This window comes from Falco cherrug, chromosome 18 (genome assembly GCF_023634085.1).
Source record: "Falco cherrug isolate bFalChe1 chromosome 18, bFalChe1.pri, whole genome shotgun sequence".
NCBI classification, from domain to species: Eukaryota; Metazoa; Chordata; class Aves; order Falconiformes; family Falconidae; genus Falco; species Falco cherrug.
In genome coordinates, this window is record NC_073714.1 from 1,985,231 (window position 1) to 2,002,940 (window position 17,710).

Genomic DNA, 17,710 nt, shown 5'->3' on the forward strand with positions numbered 1-17,710 from the left:
ACGTGTGGCCCACAGAATGTCCCCGTCCCCAGGGTTGGTTCCATGACTGGCTGCTTGGTGGGATGCCCTGGGATGCTGTGGTCCAAAGGGCTGGTGGAGCCTCGTGCTGAGGCTGCTGGGCTTTGAAGAGAGTGGGGGGACCAGAGCATTACCAGCATCGCCGGGTGGGGGGTGGGTGCTCCGGGGAGCAGGGGATGGGGTGGGATGGGGCAGCACAGCTCCTGGAGGACACAGCGCCTGGCAGGGCTGCATGCTTCGCTTTGGAACCTCACAGTGTCATTATTCTAAATTAGTGAAGAAAATGGGTCTGCAGGAGTGCGAGGAAGGGGTGAAAGGCATTTCGCTGGGGTGACGGCTGTAAGTAGCTGCCTGTTTCATTAAATGAATTGTACAGCAACCATGAAAGTGATTCTCGCTTGGGTTTTGGAAATGGCATTTCTCCTGCCAGATTGTTTTTAGAGAAGCATCGGTACTTTCCCTGCAGGCTCAGGGCAGGTGAGGGGACGGAGCCACACCAGGACAGGGTAGTCTGCTCCGCAGCCCTGCACACCTGCCATGCACACCCTGCACCAGCCACCCTGCACCAGCCCCCCTCCCGCCCCCCCCAGCCTGTACCCCCAGACAAGCACCCACCTGTACGCACAGGCACTTGTAACCCTCCACAACACCCACACACGCTGCCCTGTGCATGCACAGCCCCAGGCAAGCACAAAATCCCTCCCCTGTACACCCCCCACAGCTGCACACACACGCAGCTGTACATACACGCGTGCCCATACAGACACCTCTATGGATGCACACACAGCCCCTGTCCTGTACACACACACGCCCGTTCACACACCACTGTACATATACACACACCCTGTACAGAGCTGTACATGCATACTCCTGTATGTACACCTGTGCATGCCACACACATCTGTACACCCCTTCACACCCCATACATACACCTGTACACACCTGTGCATACACTGTACACGCTGTACACACCTGCACACCGCTGTGCATACACCTGTAGCTGCACCTGTACACCCCTGTACATGCACCTGTACACCCTGTACATACACCTGCATACACCTGTATATGCACCTGTACACCCTGTACATACACCTGCACAAACCTGTACATACACCTGTAGATGCACCTGTACACCCTGTACATACACCTGCACACACCTGTACATACACCTGTAGATGCACTTGTACACCCCTGTACATACACCTGTATATGCACCTGTACACCCCTTACATACACCTGTAGATGCACCTGTACATACACCTGTATATACACCTGTAGATGCACCTGTACACCCTGTACATACACCTGCACACACCTGTACATACACCTGTAGATGCACTTGTACACCCCTGTACATACACCTGTATATGCACCTGTACACCCCTGTACATACACCTGTACATACACCTGTGCATACAACTATATGTACACCTGTAGATGCACCTGTACACCCCTGTACATACGCCTGTATATACACTTGTGCATGCACCTGCACCCCCTGCACATACAACTGTACACCCCTGCACGCCCCTGTGCATGCACCTGTGCGCACACCTGCACATACATGTGCACACACCTGCACGCCCCTGGCCACGCCCCTCCCCGCCCCGCCCCGCCCCGTGCTCTCGCGAGAGGGGCGGGGCGGGAGCGCACCGGGCCGCCCGCTCCGCGCCCGCTCCGCTCCGCACCGCTCCGCACCGCACCGCTCCGCTCCGCTCCCGCCCGCCCCGCACCGCCGCCATGTCGGGCCCGGCGCCGGCCTGGGCGCCCACCCACGTGCAGGTGACGGTGCTGCAGGCGCGGGGGCTGCGGGCCAAGGCGGCGGCGGGCGGCGGCGGCAGCGACGCCTACACCGTGATGGCGCTGGGCCGCGACAAGTTCTCCACGTCGGTGGCGGAGCGGTGCCAGGGCCGCCCGCTCTGGCGGGAGGAGGCCACCTTCGAGCTGCCGCCGCCGCCGCGGCCCGCCGCCCTGCGCCTCACCGTGCTGCACCGCGCCCTCGTCGGCCTCGACAAGTTCCTGGGCCGCGCCGAGGTGGATCTGGCGGCGCTGCGGGCCGAGGGCGGGCGGCGGCACAGCAGGTGGGCCCGGGGCGGGGGGCGGCGGGGGCTCGGGGGGCCGGGGCGGGGGGGCTGAAGAGGGATGGGGGTCTGGGGGCAAGGCAGGGGCTGGCAAGGTGGTTGGGGGGCCTCTGGGTCCTACAGGGGCTGGGGGAGTGATGGGGGGGTGTCTCTGGGCCCCATGGAGGCAGGGAGAGGCGTGGGGGGCTCTGGGCCCCGCAGGGGCTGGGGAGAGGCATGGGGGGGCTCTGGGCCCCGCAGGGGCTGGGGAGAGGGCTGGGGGGGCTCTGGGCCCCGCAGGGGCTGGGGAGAGGGATGGGGGGGCTCTGGGCCCCGCAGGGGCTGGGGAGAGGGCTGGGGGGGCTCTGGGCCCCGCAGGGGCTGGGGAGAGGGATGGGGGGGCTCTGGGTCCCTCAGGGGCTGGGGAGAGGGATGGGGGGGGGCTCTGGGTCCCGCAGGGGCTGGGGAGAGGGCTGGGGTGCTCTGTGCCACGTAGGGGCCTGGGGCTCTGGTGGGGGACCCCTGTGCCACACAGGGACCCCTCAAGCCTCACGAGGACCCATGGGGTGACCCATCGAGGTCCCTCTTGGCGTGGGGCAGCCCCCGGCACAGCACCTGGTGCCTGGCCAGCCCTGCCTTGTGCCTGGGCTCGATTTTTAAATATTTACATGCGGATGCTGAGAGTGTGTGCTGGGAGCAGCCAGGCTGACCCGAGACACCTCGTGTGTCGAAATGCCTCCTCCTTCCAACAGGGAATGAACGTAGGCTACAGCCAGCTATTTATATATTTTTCTTAATAAATGCTTAGCAGAGCCTAAGCGCGTGTAAGAGCAGATAATTCAGGGTTGTATGGGCTGGCCTCGCTGTTGCAGCAGGACACCAAGCTGGGAGACTTTTCCTTTATTACCAAGCGCCGGCTCTGTGTCATAGTTGCCCTTTTGAACATAAACACTGGGACGGTGCGCTGGAATCCAGGGGTGGTTACTGGGAGGGTTTTACTGGGAGTCAGCAGCCTTGTAATGTGGCTTGAGGTGGCCAGTGAGTCACCTTCCTCTTCTGCTCACCGGAGCAGATCCAGGTACTGACACAGGCTTGGCCAAAGCCGAGAGCTGCCGTCCTGTTTCTTGACAAAGCCATCACCACTTGTGAAGCTTTAATTACAGTGTGGCTGTCATTAAGGTTGTGTCAAGAGCTAATGTGTTTACACTGCATCGGAGCATAATGTGCAGTCAGCAGAGTTCAAGGAGTCAGCCCTGCTTGCCTCGGGTCCTCCTGGGCTGGTTTCTCAGTGTCTGGGTCAAAGGAAAATACGGGTGTGGGTGTGTGTGGAGAAAATGTAATTTTGCTCCTGGGAAAACTTTGGTATTTCCAGCCCTTAGTGTTGTCCACCCAACTCTCCATTTTCTGTTTGAAGCTTGTGTCTTTTGTCATCGCATAGCTGCTGTGGTGAGGTATAGCCGTGAAGGGGTGGTTTTATTTGGAAAATAAATGCGTGTTGATTGACAGGTGCACACTAACATAAATTAATAAGATTTTATATTTTGTAGTTTGTGGGGGAGGTTATCAGTGCATTATTCAGCTGCTCAAAGGGAGGCAGATGTAGCGGCATGCTTCCCAGAGCGATGGCCCTGTTTTGGTCGGCGCTAAGCTGCCTTTCGCTGAACATGTAGTTTGTGTTTTGGATGCATTTCGAATAGGGCCTTCTCTGTCCCCAGGGCAGAGAATGCGCAGAATGAATCGTGGCACCAAAACCATACGAGCTCAGGATGCTCCTAGAAATCACGCGGGTTAGAACAAAAGTGCCCAGTGCTGGCTTGCATTAAAGGCAGAGGATCTGTGCTCCCCTCACTGCTGCTGTGGGTCTGCAGTTTTAGGGACCCGACAAAGCCTGACATCTTATAAAATCCCTTCCCTGGTGCTGGTGTCTTGTAACTTCAGGTCTGAATGTCTAACTGTAGCGTGGTGCTTGAGCGTTCATTTCCCTCTAAGTGTTTCTCTGTAGCAGATTTCTGAATTCATCTCCTTCAGCTAATGCTCATTAGTTTTGAATTTTCTCTGAAGCAAAGTGCCTTTTCCTATTCTCTGTCATTGCTTCAAAGTGCACCTTCAAAGGACTGAAGTGCAAATTCGATGGAGAGGTGGATTTGTGTGCTCTGTTCGCTTCCTTTGTTTTCCCGTACCAGCTGGTGAGGAGGAGGAAGCCAGCATTTTCCAGGCAGCCTTTCCTATCAGTTCTGTGGAGTTGGGAACTCTGTGGCTCCAGTGATAGACAAAAAAGTATTGGTGTGCGGTGCTGCTAATTTTCGTTGCTGGCCCTAATGTGGTTTGAATGTCATGTAGTGGTAATTAAGGACGTGGGATAGCAGCATGCAGGTGGTGTTTTTGCAGTGTAGGATACCGTGAGCACATACTTAATATGCAGCACTTAATGTTCTGGCGCTGCATTAAGTGGGATGGGATAAGGTTCTGCCCAACGAATGTCCTTCCTGGCATGCTCCAGTCACAGGCTGGTAGAGGTGAGTGGAAATCCCCAGACAGTCTGCAAGGCTTGATTTGGCTCTCCTTGTGTTGATTAGGGGTTCCTTGGCTTAAGAGGTATTAAGATAGCTACTGAAAAGAAGCTGGAATGAAAGGTATGAGGGTGTGTGGACTGTGTGCAAGCTCTCTGGTACCAGTGTCAGCTCTCAAACCCACTTCAAAGTCTTAGCCTCTGCAAATTTGGGGAAGCCAGATTAAAGGACAGGGGAGAGTGGCTGTGCTGAAATACAGGAATTCCATGTTGTATTTCTTCTTTTTCTTCATTTTTCTTTAACCCTTCCTGGTCTGAGTTTTAAAACAAATTTTACTAATAACTTTCTATTTACAATGAGAAATGTTTTCCTTGGGACCTGGGGCCATATGACTATGACATTGTTGTAAGATTAAAGGCTTTTCTTTTTTCCTATGCTGTGGGCTTATTTGATTTTTAAAACATAAATACCCTCTGTTGTTCTGAATTACTCGTGCCTCTCAAGAACTGGTTTGTAACAGAAATCTTGTTTCTGCAGGTGGTACAAGCTTCGCTCCAAACCAGGGAAAAAGGAAAAGGAGAGAGGGGAGATTGAAGTAGATATCCAGTTTATGAGAAGCAACATGACAGCCAGTATGTTTGACCTGTCCATAAAAGACAAGCCTCGCTCTCCCTTTGGCAAGCTGAAAGACAAGCTCAAGGGGAAGAGGAGCAGTGGCCTTTCTGACACGGCGTCGGCGATCGTTCCCAGCACAACTCACTCCCCTGCTGACAGTGAAGATGAGTCAGTTGAGAAGGAAAAGAAGAAATCAAAGTTCAAAACCCTGTTTTCCAAACCTGGCCTGCAGAAGACCTCCCTCTCCCAGTCCATGTCAGTCCTACCGACACAGCAGCCCGTCACCGAGAGGGTTCGGCTGCGGCCCAGCGACTTCCAGTCAGAATGGGATGACGAGGAGTCCGAGACCTCTCCAACCTCAGAAAGTGAGTATTGGCACTCACTGCACTGATGAAGCACAAAGCTTGCCTCCAAAGGCTTGCTAGCACTTTTCGTCCTTTTTAGTGTAGTAGTTAAATTCTGCTTACTGAACGAATGCAGAGAAAGTCACTTCTGTCCGCGGTGGCAGGTGTGCATGCAGGACATTAGACGCAGCTAAGCTTACCTTGGGGTAGCATAGAAACCGTGGGGCTGCGCGAGCAATGTCCGCACATGTGGGCAGTGCAGCTTCCCAGTGGGTGACCTGTGGTGGGTTTAGGTCATTGAACAGCACATGTGATCTGGTTTGCCGAGGGCTGGCAGCGGTAGGGGACCCAGAGGGTCTGGAGGTGGCTGGTGCACTTGCTGTGTTACTGTTGCAGCAGTCCATTAATGACTGTGAAGCGCTGAGGTTGTCAGTAGCAACTGTCAGAGGGAAGGATGTTCTTCCAGCTTGAATTTCTTCCCATTTATTTTTTTCAGAAGCCTTTGGGAATGTCCTGGAAGAGAAGTCCTCTCTCTCTCCTGTATTTAAATCTCGTAAAACGGCAGCTTTGGACAGCAGGCAACTAAATCAAGTAACCGCTAACTACACCAAGAAAGAAGGGCTGTCTTTATTCAGTGGCCTTAAATCCAAAAGCGATCCCGTTTCCAAGTCTAGTCTGTGTATCAACGGCAGCCACGTTTATATGGAAGAAAGCACAACGAAGGACAACACTCCAGCCTCTTCCCCTTCTCCTCACAACTTCAGAAGGAAGCAGCTCTTTGCTTCTGAAGAGAACCTGTCTTCCAGATCTACTAAAGGACCTGAAGAGACAGGAAGAACATCTCCTAGTCATGCTTTCTCTGGGTCTGCATCCTTGGAGACCTTTAAATCTATGACTTTGCCATCATATAAATTGCTGAGCAGTGAAGAATACCTGGAAACCAGCGTTCCTCCGAGTGTTGAGGTTATTAAAGAGACCAAAAAACCGGACCACAAAAAGTCTGCCTTGCTCTCTCTGGTCACTGGGAAGAAGGAACAAGTGAAGAACAGTGATGCTGAGAATATGCCTGACAGAGCCCTGCAGGATGAGGAGAACAAAGTTCTAGAGGAGAAGAGTGAACAAGAGGCCAAACGTCTTGAAATTCCAGCAAATTTAGGCAGAGGGAATCCACCAGAAGATGGTCACCACGCAGAAGACGTCTCTGCAAATAAGCAGCCTCTCAACCCTTTTGAGGAAGAACGGAAACCTGAAAAAGTTGCCGCGCCGGCGAAGACGAAAGCTGTCAAGCCCAGGTCAGTCAAGTTTGCAGGTGGCAGGCTTTAACTGGGCTGCTTCCTGCCACAGAGCAGTGCTGCTCAGCTCGGCATCCTGCATCGGCAGAAGCCTGTTGCTCTGCAGGGTTCCTGGTGGTTTTAAGCTGGCCATTAGGTGCTTTGATAACAAATAAAAATCCAGAGTTCTTTCTCGGTATGAAAAAGAGATTGATACGGGGATGTTCCTTATAAGTGATGCTGAAATAGTGGTTCTTTGAGTGCAGGCGTTTTGGCAGGTACTGTAGGGGTGATTTTTCTTGCTGGATCTCTTGCAAAAACTAACTTCTATCTGAGCTGTGCATCTTGAACATACCCAAGTCTAAAATACCAGTTCTAACATCTCAACTCTTCTCTATCTGGCTGTGGTCTTCCAAAGTATTAATCTTGGAGCCCCTCAGCTTTTGGCATTGTTCACAGCAACATAAGGGACGTTTGTGTGAATTTGTACACAAGGCTTTTTCGGAAATTCTGCTCCTTTATCCTTCATATATATATAGATGAAAAATACATCTATAAATAGTGTGTGTTTGTGTTTTTATATATATAGGTGTTTCCTACTAATAAGGCTGTGGTTTATGTCTGTCTCTAGCTCCTTATTTTCAGTCCTTCCTGTGTTTAAACATACATACTAATAAAATTGCTTGGGGTACAAAAGGTGAGATAGTGCTTAAAAGCAGCTGCCGCAGTAACCTGTTCAAACTCTGTAGCAGGAGCCTTCTGACATAAATTGAGTGCTTTGTAAAGGCGTATGTAAGTATGCAAAGTCTATCAGATAGGCTCTGAGGTCTCTTGCACGTATAATTCATCTCCAGTGTTTGGAGTTGATGGAGTCTGGTGCTAAAGCTTGTCTGTTCCTGCCTCATGTTGCATCTGCAAGTGACATGCGAGTTTTTTGTCCCTTTTTGCAGACTGGGCGTGTCTTCAGAGGAGGAAACCAAAGCCACGCTTCCTACTCCTGCACCTGATTCCCTTCCTGCTTTTCTTTCTGTACACTGTATCAGTAGTAACAATAATCCTTTTATTTCTAAAACGGGGCAGAAAGTCCAAGTGCCAGACTCTGAAAACATTACTAGTTCTCCGGCATCTCTTACTTCTCCTTCCGCTGCAGAGCTTTTGAATGGCAAGAACCCGTTTGCTCCTGAGTGGGGCAGGGCACGTGCAACCCTGGATCCCGAAAGCATTGCCCATTTCACTTCGTCCCATCATCTTGCAGCCGCTGTTCCCGAAATGCCTCCTCCTGGGCAGGTCTCTGGTAGTGGCAATAATCCTTTTGCTTCTGAATGGGGGCAGAACTTATGGGGCCAAGGTCCTGAAAGCACTGATACGTGGGCTTCCCAGGCTCTTTCTCACTCACCTGCACCTTCTCCCCCCTCTGACTGTCATTTTAATGACAGTAATCCCTTTGTATCCAAGCTTGGGTGGGAAGCAGATGCGCCGGGTTTCAAAGCTGTTGCCAGTTCTTCATCTTTGTGCCTTCCTTTTGATGAAGACTGTTCCTCAGCAGAACGCCCTGCTGAGCTGAAACACTCTGGGCATGATGCTTCAGAGAGCTCTTCAGATGTGGCTTTAACGAGTAATGTCAAAGCTGTATCAAACCCTCTCTGCATCCTTTCTGACAACCCTGGCCTGGCTCCAAAGAAACAGTGCGATTCTCTTCAGGTTGAGATTTCTTTGAAAAGAAGTAAGCTAGGCAACAGGAAATCTGTGTCCTTTCTCCGTGATGGATCAGAGGGCATTACGTCAGGTGATGAGGATTTGGGTGGGCAGGAATGTGAAAAGCAGTGCTCTGATTTCAGTGAAATCTTACTTACGTGTTCAGATGCAACAGGAGAGCAAGCAGGGTTTGCTCGCCAACTGGAAGCAGGGTGCTACCCATCATCAGAACTCTCTAGTGACAGCATAGGTCCCATCCAAAACAGAGAGACTGCTGTTGAGGCTGGTGTGGAAGTAGGCGGTGTAGGTACTGAACCCTGCACCAAGGACCACAAAGGCTTTGCATCTCCTTCCAAGTGTAGTAATAGCCTCTTGCCAGAGATCGGTGCTGAGCAGCCACCTTCCCCAGAGAGCCAACTGAAAGAGAAGCAGGAGATCTTTGGTGAAAAGAGATGGGAAGAACGTGCACCCATGCTAGAGCCCCAAGCAGCTCCACTTGCTAAAAAAGACTCATTTTCTCAAGTAGGACCTGCCAAACCAACCTGGGGAGCTTGCACGCCGTCCCCTCAGGAAGCCAATGTAGGGAGGGCTGACAGTGACGTGCTTGTCACACCAAAGCCAGCACCACAGTTATCTTTATCACTGAAGAAGTGCCCACTGGTTTCTCAGGCTGATGAGTTAAGTGGTGATTTGCCTTCTTCAGGCGGCGGTGTAAAATCTGTGTCCCCATTACCTAATGATAAAGCCTCGGATGCTTCTGGGTGCCTCCCCCAAAGTGGCTCATTGCAGACTGTCACTCCTCCAGTGATGCTTGGAGATGACAGCAGTAATAGGCATTTAAAAAACGAAGGCAACGACGATTTATTCGACTGTCTTACAAATCTAAAGTGTGTCATTCCCGTTACTGGGGACCGTGGTTTGAAACTGACCGGTCTTCCAGTTATTCCAGAAGGAGGCTCTGATGACGAGCTGCTGGGTGACTGTCAGGAGAACTATGGTGTCGATGCAGGTGATAAAAACATTTCAGAAACTGGAAAGCAGTCTCTAGATTTAATGCCTCTGCATGAAGAACTGAAAGAGCACTCCGATAGCTCTGCTGCAACCCAAGTAACCTGGGCTGCTCCAGGAGGAGGAAGTGCTTGTAAGCCAAAAAAATCACCCATGCTGTCTGCTAGAGTGGATGTTCTTGGTGTCGATAACCAGGTAGCTGACTCAGCCTTAGGTATGACGTTTCATTCCACAGAGCATAATAGTAATTTTGAGAAACAAGAACTGAAAATAAGTGCAGGTGTCAAGGAGTGCGCAGAGTGTGACTTCTTTGAGCCTTCTGTTTCCTCTTCCTCCCTGTCAAGTCCTTCCCAGCCCTACTCTTCCTCTCAAGCCCTTCTCTCTGACACCCCAAGTCATAGAGCAGAGTCTCCGAAAAAGCCAACAGCCGAGGGCTTCGCAGATAAAGCAGGAAATTCTGGCAAGAAGAAGCTTCTTCAGGCATGGGTTTCACCCTCTGAATCATATCCTAACCAAACTCAGCAGAGTGGTGAAACCGTGTCTCCTAAGCACAGGTGAGACAATATGGGAAATACACAGAAAGTATCTCGGTGCTGATACGAGCCTTGCTTTTTCTTCATTTGAGTGCAGATCTGTCTCTCCAGCTGCAGGAATTTACTGCTCTTTGCAGTAGCATCATACAGCTTTAACTTCCTCTAGCCTGTGGATTTGACGGGACCTGGGTCCTGTCATGCCAGTGTAGGATGATTGCTGGCACTGGATGAATCTGTACGGCTACTAAAGCATGCCCAGAGCGCTTGAGGGGACCTGCTGTTCATCACAGTGCTACCTGTTAGGAAAACCATTAGGGAAGCTTGGTGGCGGTTTAAGAAATAAGGTCGTTTCATCAAGTCATGGAAATGGACTGGGATTGACCCATTTTTCAGAAATGGGAGAACAGTCAACTGATAAAGTGGGATGCTTCATTTCCTGGCTGAGCTGCGCTCCTCAACCTTGAAGTGAACCACAAATGATGCAGCTAAAGCCTGTCTCTCCCAACGACGCGTGGCTGCTTTCTGGAGCTGCTGGCAGCTCCTACTGCCTCCTGGGCTACTGTTGTCTGTGGAATAGTGCTGCTGACCTGTCAGCCCTCAGTACTTCATCTGCAGAACTCTCTCTAGGGTCTAGGATGCTTCTGGGTCAGCATTTGCTGAGATACAAGGAAAATTTTCTTCCTGTATTAAAACTGGCAATATAAATCCTGCTCAAGCAAATAAAGATAGCACTTTTTTGGCAGCTTATGGCATAAGTTCAGATTGGAAAAGGCATAATACATGCATGTCCCAGGATAGTAGAAGTATTTGATCTGTTACAAGAACTACAAATAAGTTCTCATTAGGAAAGTTAAACTCAAATACTAGTGCGTGACAGATCAGAGTATAACTGCTGCTGTGTACTGCCTTCTTGTGTAGACCAACCTGGCTTTTCTTTTGTGACATACCATTCAGAACGTATTTCCTATATTACTGCTTCTTTATCTCCAATGCCTTAAGTCAGTAAAGATAGTAGAGAATTGGAGTACACTTAACAGAAAGCCTACAGCTTAGACAGAAATGTCTTGCCTGCCTGAAGCTGAATCTCTTAGCTCTCTGGAGATAGAGAAGGGTAGGAATTTTTCCCAATTTCTTGCTGTATTTGTTTTTAGTTTGAAGATCTGTGTAGGGATGGTGTTACATGTACTGCCTAAGTAACATAAACCTTTGTTAATGTTGCAGACTCCATCCTGTGAAGCCAATGAATACCACAGCAAACAAGCCTCAAAGTAAAAACCTGAATGTCATCAGCACTATGAGTGAAAAGCTGCTCGAGATGAATGTGAAGGTATGGAGGAAAATGGTGCTTAAAACTAAAGCTTAAGCAGTAAATTGAAGCGTTCCTGTATTGGAGGTAGTTTGCCTAGGCTTGTATCTCAAGCAGAAAAAGAACAGTAGTTACTACACTGCGGGGGCATGAGCTTTCTTTTTGTCACTGGCCAAAGGTGGGGACAATCACTTTTTTTTTTTTTCTTGCAAACTGATGTATAATAGAATTGGTGCCTCAGAGGGCGTTTCTCGGTGGGGGGGCAGTGTGGAGCGCTGACACCCCAGAGGTGAGCAGGATGTGTGTGAGCCGTGAGGTGGCTGTGACAGAAACGATGGGTGACTCACGAGAGTGCTACCCCTGGAAGAGGGTCCCGTTGGTGACGTGTGGGAGCTGCGTAGCTTGGGTCTGCACAGAAAAATGGACAAATTAGTCACCGTTTATTGTCAGATGTGATTAGATCCCAAAGCTCATTTTCACCCTGAAGTAAGTATGTGGCTCTTAAAGCCAAGAAGGTGGGAAGAGTGACCTCAGGGTGGCTGTTGCCTTGCAATGAGTTGCATCAATACCTTGTGCAGATTGAGAGACCAGGTGCCTGCCATGAAGGCATGGCCTCTTCCTAAAAGCTTAGCCGTGCAGCTTCCATAATCACTCGGATTTAAAGGAACTTTTTGCATGATCTTGGCCTCAAAAGAGACCTCCAGGCTGGAGGCATAGCTTAAAAGTCATGTTGATCAGAATGGCTAGAAGCATCTCTGGGTCAGCAGGGAAAAAAACCCTGGGTACTGTTACTGTCTCTTAAGGGCGTTTTGGGGAAAATGAGAAGTTAGTACCAAAGTAACTGCAGTGCCTCCTTCTGGTGTAAGTGGAAAAGAAGAAAATGCAGGTTAAATGATTCAAACTGAGAAGTTGCTATTTTGAATGAGTTGAAAACTTGTAATTAGTATCGTGTGCTGCTGATTCCACATAAGAAGTTATGCTTGATGTAGTCACGTGAGCGTGTTGTATGCATGCTCCCTGCAACAGAAATGCCTGGGCTGGCATTCTGGTTTAGTGTCCTAGAAAGTAGCTGGAGGAATTGGCAGAAGCTGTGAAGTACCTGTCAAGATTGCTTAAGGGTTAAAAGCAGACTTATAAGAAGAGAAAGAAGCTGTGTTGTGATGTGTTTTCACAGTGATAACTGCAAGAGGGAAATGCCAAAGGCCTAGGTGAGTGTTTCTTGCTGTTTAACCTGAATTTGGCTTTCCTAGCCTTTGGTATGTTTTAAGCAATAGCTGCCCCAGTGCTGGTCTGTAAACGATGGTAGTGGATGGTGCATGGCTCTAACCTCCGTGTATCTGCACTAAGCTGGGGGGGCTGCTGCCTGGAGTCTGCATGACATTCTTCCACAGTAAATTGCAGTGGAGCTGAATTACAGAACTGATGTTATGCAAAGATGTTATGCTAAAACCGGTGGCCTGGTTACCATCCATAATGGCTGTCTTGCTCCAAGCCTGCCTTCTGTTGTGGAGAAGACTGCCTAAGCTCTATATATTGCGTCTCTGCGCCGTAAGTAGCATGCGCTTACTCCGAGGCAGTTGCTCTTTTTGCCTCCAGACACTTTCAGAAAGCTATTCTGCATTCTGGAAGTGCATGAGTAGATATGTAGACATAAGAATTTTTCCAGGCTAGGTTTGCTAATGGCCCAATAGGTGCTTTGTAGCAGAAAGCTGGCCTGGCCTGGCCTGCCAGCCTCTCCCTGTCGTTGTTAGTGCCGTGGCCATTGCACAGCTTGGCTCTGAGCAGCCTGCTGCTCTTGATCCTAAAGTGCTAATAACTGATGTTTCAAAACATTGTTTGGATGAACTTACTTTTAGAAAGATACAAAGCACAGTCATACTTTTGAAGAGCAGCTGTGGTTCTGCAAACATTGTGTGTAAAGTTGTTCACTGGTGCTCTGAATTCCACAAGCCAGCTACCAGATACCTTTCTGTTGCTATTTTGAAATGCCCGTATGTCTGTAATGACCCTGCCTTTCTTCTCTCTCAAAGAAATATGATCCTTCAGATCCTGCCTATGCTTATGCTCAGCTAACGCACGATGAGCTGATCCAGCTGGTCTTGAAACAGAAGGATACAATTACCAAGAAGGATCTCCAGGTGCGTGAGCTTGAAGACTACATCGATAACTTGCTTGTCAGAGTGATGGAAGAAACCCCAAACATTCTTCGTGTTTCAACGTCTGGAAACAAAAAAGCTGGAAAGATGTAAAAGCTCTAGGGAGGTTGGTTGAACAAAGGACTGAATTCACACCAGTGGAGTTTGATTAATAAGGAGACGATGTGAGGCAGGTGGTACTGGTTGTGCTGCCCAAGAAAATGACCTCTTTCCTGTTTCTGCCTTGAGCAACTCTCAGTTTCATCAGTAGTTACATCAAGTTTTGCATGTGGAGTCCAGGAGTGGAGTCAACTTACCGTATTTATTTTTTGGTTTCTTTCCATTATTTGGGAAGACTTGTTCAGGCGTCTAATCCAAAGGCTGATTGCGATAGGAAGGGTGAAGGGTTTTTGAAGTGTTTTGCTTGCCAGCAAGGCACTGATGATCCTTTTATGAAGATTTTTTTTTTTAATGGTTTTATTTTGTAGCAGCTTTGATAGGTCAATTATTCTTCTTTCCATATCTTGAGTTGTAGTGCAATATAAAATCTTGTACGGTAGAGTCTGAGGATTTGATTGTTGTTTTTTTTAAAAATAATACTGATAACTACACTGGAGAAGTCCAAAGTGCTTCAGACCAGGGCTGTGAGGGCTGTATTTTAAAAGTAATTAATGCCCTACAAGTTGAATGCAAATTAAACCTTAGATTGGAAAGGAAGAAGCAAAGCTTAGTTAATCTCATAAAGTACATATTGTTTCAAAGCAGTTCTCCAAGGGGAAGGTTTACAGGCATTTTTTGGTACAGGAAACATTGAGAAGTCATGGTATGTTTGTCTACCATAGGAACAGAATTAATGAATTTGGGCCGAAGGTGCATTTTAAATCAGAAGCTGTTCTCTTACAGACTTCAAATTCCTGATTCAAAGGTTGTTCAAATGAGGGAGGCAAAGGTACGCTTGGTTTCTGTCCTGTAGTCTTAAGTAGGTGTGGATTTCACAGGACACGTGCGTTGCCATGTCTTTTGCTGTATGGGAGCTCTGTGATGATTTTTCTTCTACACCATTGCAGTTTATTAAATTTAAATACCTCGGATTTTGGAGCTGGGGTTTACCTTGGAACGACCTTAGAGTGATCAGTCTTACAACACTATTTTATGCATTCCTTATACAGCCAAGAGAGGAACCGAATTGCCCTCCCCTGCGGATGGGAGCCCTCAGCGCTAGTGCTCAAACCTGACTTGCTTTTCTTTGGGACTTGCTGCTCAGAATGGAATGAGAATTTTGTGTAGCTGAGAAAGAATGCTGGTTTTGATAGGCAATCGATACCTCTGTCTGCTTCCTTCATGTGTAGCTGCTTTGCAGCTCGACAGAGACAGGTATGTTCTCCTCCCCATCTCATTGGACAGCAAGTAACAGCATAGCGCTATCAGCAATCACCACACCAGGCTTCCTCCACTGAAAAACTAAATGTAGGGGTTTGGTTTTGGGATCTTTTTTTTTTTTTTTTTTTTTTTTTTTCAAGCTCTTGTCAAAGATCAAAAAAATCAGATGCCTGTTTGCATCTCTGGGATTTATCAGGGTTGTGAGAGTCCATAAAAGGCTTAGAAGAAAGTTGAAATAGCAGAGGACCAAAGCAAACACTCCTACTTTCAGAAGTTGAAAGGGTCTGTTGGATCACTCCTGGCTTAGCTTGAAAGGGGTGAGTTTCTAACTCAGTTTTTCTACAGCAAAGCACTTTATTGAGGGACTAAACCAGATGGATTGACTATCAACCTGTTAGCAGTCGTCTTACTATTTTCATAAAACACTGAAAGTTGCTGGAGACTGTATTTTTGTAGTGAAGAGTAGTTTAATATATTTGCCTAGAGATGTATACATTTATTGGAAAATTCAACAAATGTTAATTACATTTTTATTACTGTAAACTGACTTACTACCAAAGTCTGGAGCTTTTCTGACAGAGCTGTCCTTCACGGGAAGCTTGAGTTGAAACAAGCATTAAGAACCTTCAAAGACTTCAGGTACTTTTTTTTCTAAATTGATGTATTTGAGCAGATTTCTTCAGTGAAGGGGTTTTCTTTCCTGCTGTACCCTCTTCTGTGAATGAAGGGTCTGAAACACAGAAGGTCTTAGTGGCATCTTCAGCTCTTGGCTGGTGGTTTTAATTTTGGGTGGTACTGGTTGGCCTTACTGAAAACTGCTGCTGCTTCTTGTGCCTTGAAATAGTGAGGAAGATGAAGGATTAATTTGTTTCCTCCTTGTGCCGCAGTGGATCTCTGAAAAGAAACGGTTGCCTATACCTCACTAATAAACTAGACTTTATTCCATAGCTTTCTGATGTTCTAGGTCAGAGAGTCAGAAAAACCAGTTGTGCCTTCGAGCGGTGACATAATGGTTCAAAAACTGCATTATCGGTAGTTGTAACTGGACATGTGGGAAGCTTTTTTTGCTGGCCTCATTTGAAAACAATACAAGTACTACTGAGTCGCTGGCTGCTGAAGGCACTGCGGTGCCGTGTGCGATGCTTTTGAAGTATGGATTTTAGGAAGTTTGGATCACGTGCCTTTGTGTTGGCCAGAATATGTGTCTTGAAGCTACATGCACAGAAACGAAGTGATAATACGCGTTCTTAGCATTCTCCTTAGAGATGAAACCTTAAAACCTGTGCTATCCTCTCCTGGCAGCCTTTTTTGCCAGTTACGGCCCTGTCCTCTGAGGTGGACCTCAGGTTGTGTCTGGCTGTTGCCCCTGGGGCTGTTCTCTCTGGTGGTTGCAGTGTCACACCTTCTGCCCAAGTAGCACAGGTGCTGCTGCAGGGTCACGGTCCTGCACCAGCCACACTTCTACTTCCATGGCCGTGAAAGCATCGCACAAACCTTGTACCTCAGTCTTTTATTGGCAATACTAGTTAAAGCCTTTCTTTGGCATAAGGGGACTGGCATTTTATGTGCAGCAAGGTGCTTCACCTTGACTTTAAGAGCCGTAAGAATCAAGTGTATTGTTTTGTTATTGAAGGTTCTGAATGTATTTTTCCTTGTTTATGCTGTCTGCTTTTAGCCTGGGTGCCTATTTGTTTTTAAATGCCTTTTGCTTTCATGGAACACTAAAATAATTATACTTTAAATCCAGTGTTCTGATCGCTTGATCTTTTTTCTGAAAGAGCAGTTTCAAAAGGGCTTTGTCTCCCTCCTTGTGACCAGCTCTGCTGCCTGAAACTCCTCATCCTCAAGGTATTTTTGGGCTAGGTCCATCCCTGCGAGCGTGCAGGAAGTTCATGGTAAACACCTCACCGGGTGGGGAAACCTGATGGACGAGCTCAGCTGCATCACTAGAATCAAGAGTTTCTGTAAAGCAAAAAAACCCAACCCAACTGCAAAAGGTTCTTGGCCAGCAGCCCTTGAAATCACCCCAGTTGGAGCCTGGTCCCCCACCCCATGCTGCAGCAGCCCCCACGTTGTGGGCAGTGGATGACAAGAGGAAATCGGGCTCCTGCTGCCTCGGGACTGTTCAGCTGGAAGCCGTAGGACCCTCAGTGCCATTATTGCCCTCATCCTCGCTGGTGACGAAAGCTGGGGGGCTTGGGGGGGCTGTTGCTGCACTGACAGCTCCAGTGAGGGCACAGAGCTGCGGCCGATGCACCCCGGGGGGACACGGGCTGTGGCTTTGGCATTCACCCTGGCTCTCTGCCGAGCTGGGCACCAGTGGATGCAGAGCTAACTGCCTTCTCCATGCTCTGTCCCAAGGCGCTGCCATGTTGGAGAGCCATTTTGGAGGGGCGAGGAGTAAAGGACCTGGGCCGGGGCTCTGGGAACAGGCTGCCTCTGAGGAGCAGCCGCTGCAGAGGCCTTTGGGGTGGAGAGCCCCCAGCTGCGGCCCTCAGCGGGTCCTGCCGTGGCTCTGGGGGCCACAATGCTGAGATCTGGGGCAACCAGCTGAAATGCCAGAACGGGCCTTCGGGCCCCCGAGGTGGAGCTGGCAGCGCCGGGGAGCAGACAACGCGGTGCGGGACCCCCTGCCCCGTGAACAGAACCGGAGGCCGGCCTCAGGGCCGCTCCCGACAGATTGAAGCGCCGAGGAGCCGCTCAGCACCCGCCCCGGGCCTGGAGGCGGCGGTAGAAGCGGGGGCAAGCGGGAACTGGCCGGGGGAACGCGGCGGCGCCCGGAACGCGGGAACGCGGCCTGCGGGGTCCGGGCGGCGGGACGGACCGCGAGCGGCG

General features: G+C 49.4%; 1 protein-coding gene across 6 annotated transcripts; it reads left to right on the forward strand.

Annotated features, from left to right (window-relative positions):
* Positions 1–1,667: 1,667 nt before the first annotated feature.
* On the forward strand, positions 1,668–16,617 carry RAB11FIP1 (RAB11 family interacting protein 1). Of its 6 annotated transcripts, none has more exons than XM_055696201.1 (6): positions 1,668–2,099; positions 5,126–5,568; positions 6,044–6,839; positions 7,769–10,075; positions 11,276–11,381; positions 13,391–16,617. In XM_055696201.1, exons 1-6 carry the CDS (start codon positions 1,759–1,761, stop codon positions 13,607–13,609), a joined length of 4,212 nt encoding a protein of 1,403 aa, XP_055552176.1. In that variant the 5' UTR covers positions 1,668–1,758; the 3' UTR covers positions 13,610–16,617. The 6 variants fall into 6 exon arrangements, with proteins under 6 accessions (XP_055552176.1, XP_055552178.1, XP_055552181.1 ...); XM_055696203.1 differs by having other exon boundaries at positions 12,535–13,533; XM_055696204.1 differs by lacking the exon at positions 1,668–2,099 and adding an exon at positions 2,603–4,711.
* Positions 16,618–17,710: the final 1,093 nt, after the last annotated feature.